The following is a 904-nucleotide window of genomic DNA, read 5'->3' on the forward strand; positions in this document are numbered from 1 at the left end:
CGGCTAGAGTTTAGGGGTCCGCAGCCTAGTCACTTGGCGGTGAGTACGGGGGCGGAGGGGGGGCGGCGGCCGGAGGGCTCGGAACTGGGCCCGGGGGCCCGGCGGGGAGCCCGAGGAGCTCGAGACGGGGAGGGGCCAAAGCCCCGGATGGGGGCGGAGGGACGGCGAAATTGTGGGGAGCGCGGTATGGGGGGGCAGGTGGGGCCGCGTCCGGGTTAGTGCTCGCTCGTCTGTCCCGGCCGCGAAGTGGCGTTGGATGTGTGAGCCTGTGTGTGTTTAGGGTGGGGGTGAGGGGCGCGCCGGGCCTCGTGCTCGAGTAGAAGGGGCCCGGAGGGCGGGGAGCGGTTCGGCGTGGTCATCCTGGACCCTGGGGGCGGGCGGGATGCGTGTGCGGTCGCGGAGGGCCCCGGGCGGCAGATCGCGACCGGGTAGGAACTCGGGGCTCTGGGCGCGTGTGAAGGACAGGGGCAGGCGGCCGCCCGGGCTCGGTCCGGGGAGCGGTATGGCGGGGTGGGGCGCCGAGTGATCGAGTAGACTGGAGTCTAGAGAAACCGTGAGTTGGGGGGGCGGGGCGCCAGGCCTCCGGTGGGGGGAAGGGGAGCGCTATAGCGAGGCCTGAGAGGGCGCCGCGCCCTGGCTCCGCCCCTCGCAGGGCGGAAGGGGGAGCAGGGGCGGGTCCAGCACAGCTGGGGACCTGCCGGCCTGGCCGGGGGAACCGGAGAGAAGAGGGGGTCTGCCTGGATCCTCCGAGATTTAGAGGTGGGGTTTCATGCGGACTCTTCGCTAGTGCCTTGACTCAGCTTTTATTGCTTCCACAGATCCACCTCCGACCCTTAAGCCAGAAACTCAGGTGAGGTTTCTCTTCCTTTTGCTGCCGGGGGCCCTCCCCCTCCTCTCTCTCTCT

At 70.4% G+C, this 904-nt stretch overlaps 1 protein-coding gene across 3 annotated transcripts in view; it reads left to right on the top strand.

The window, feature by feature from the left end:
* The window catches only part of PHF23 (PHD finger protein 23), a 4,757-nt gene that overhangs the window by 1,237 nt on the left and 2,616 nt on the right, over positions 1 to 904 (top strand). The window contains exons 1-2 of one of the 3 annotated variants that reach the window (XM_040453393.1): positions 242 to 260; positions 819 to 850. In XM_040453393.1, coding sequence (XP_040309327.1) covers positions 257 to 260; positions 819 to 850 — 36 coding nt within the window. In that variant the 5' untranslated portion in view covers positions 242 to 256. Of the gene's footprint in view, positions 1 to 241; positions 261 to 346; positions 429 to 818; positions 851 to 904 lie in introns of those variants that run through there. The other 2 variants (XM_040453391.1, XM_040453392.1) reach the window with 2 other exon arrangements.

This window comes from Herpailurus yagouaroundi, unplaced genomic scaffold (genome assembly GCF_014898765.1).
Source record: "Herpailurus yagouaroundi ecotype Mexico unplaced genomic scaffold, PumYag 208, whole genome shotgun sequence".
Taxonomy (NCBI): Eukaryota; Metazoa; Chordata; class Mammalia; order Carnivora; family Felidae; genus Herpailurus; species Herpailurus yagouaroundi.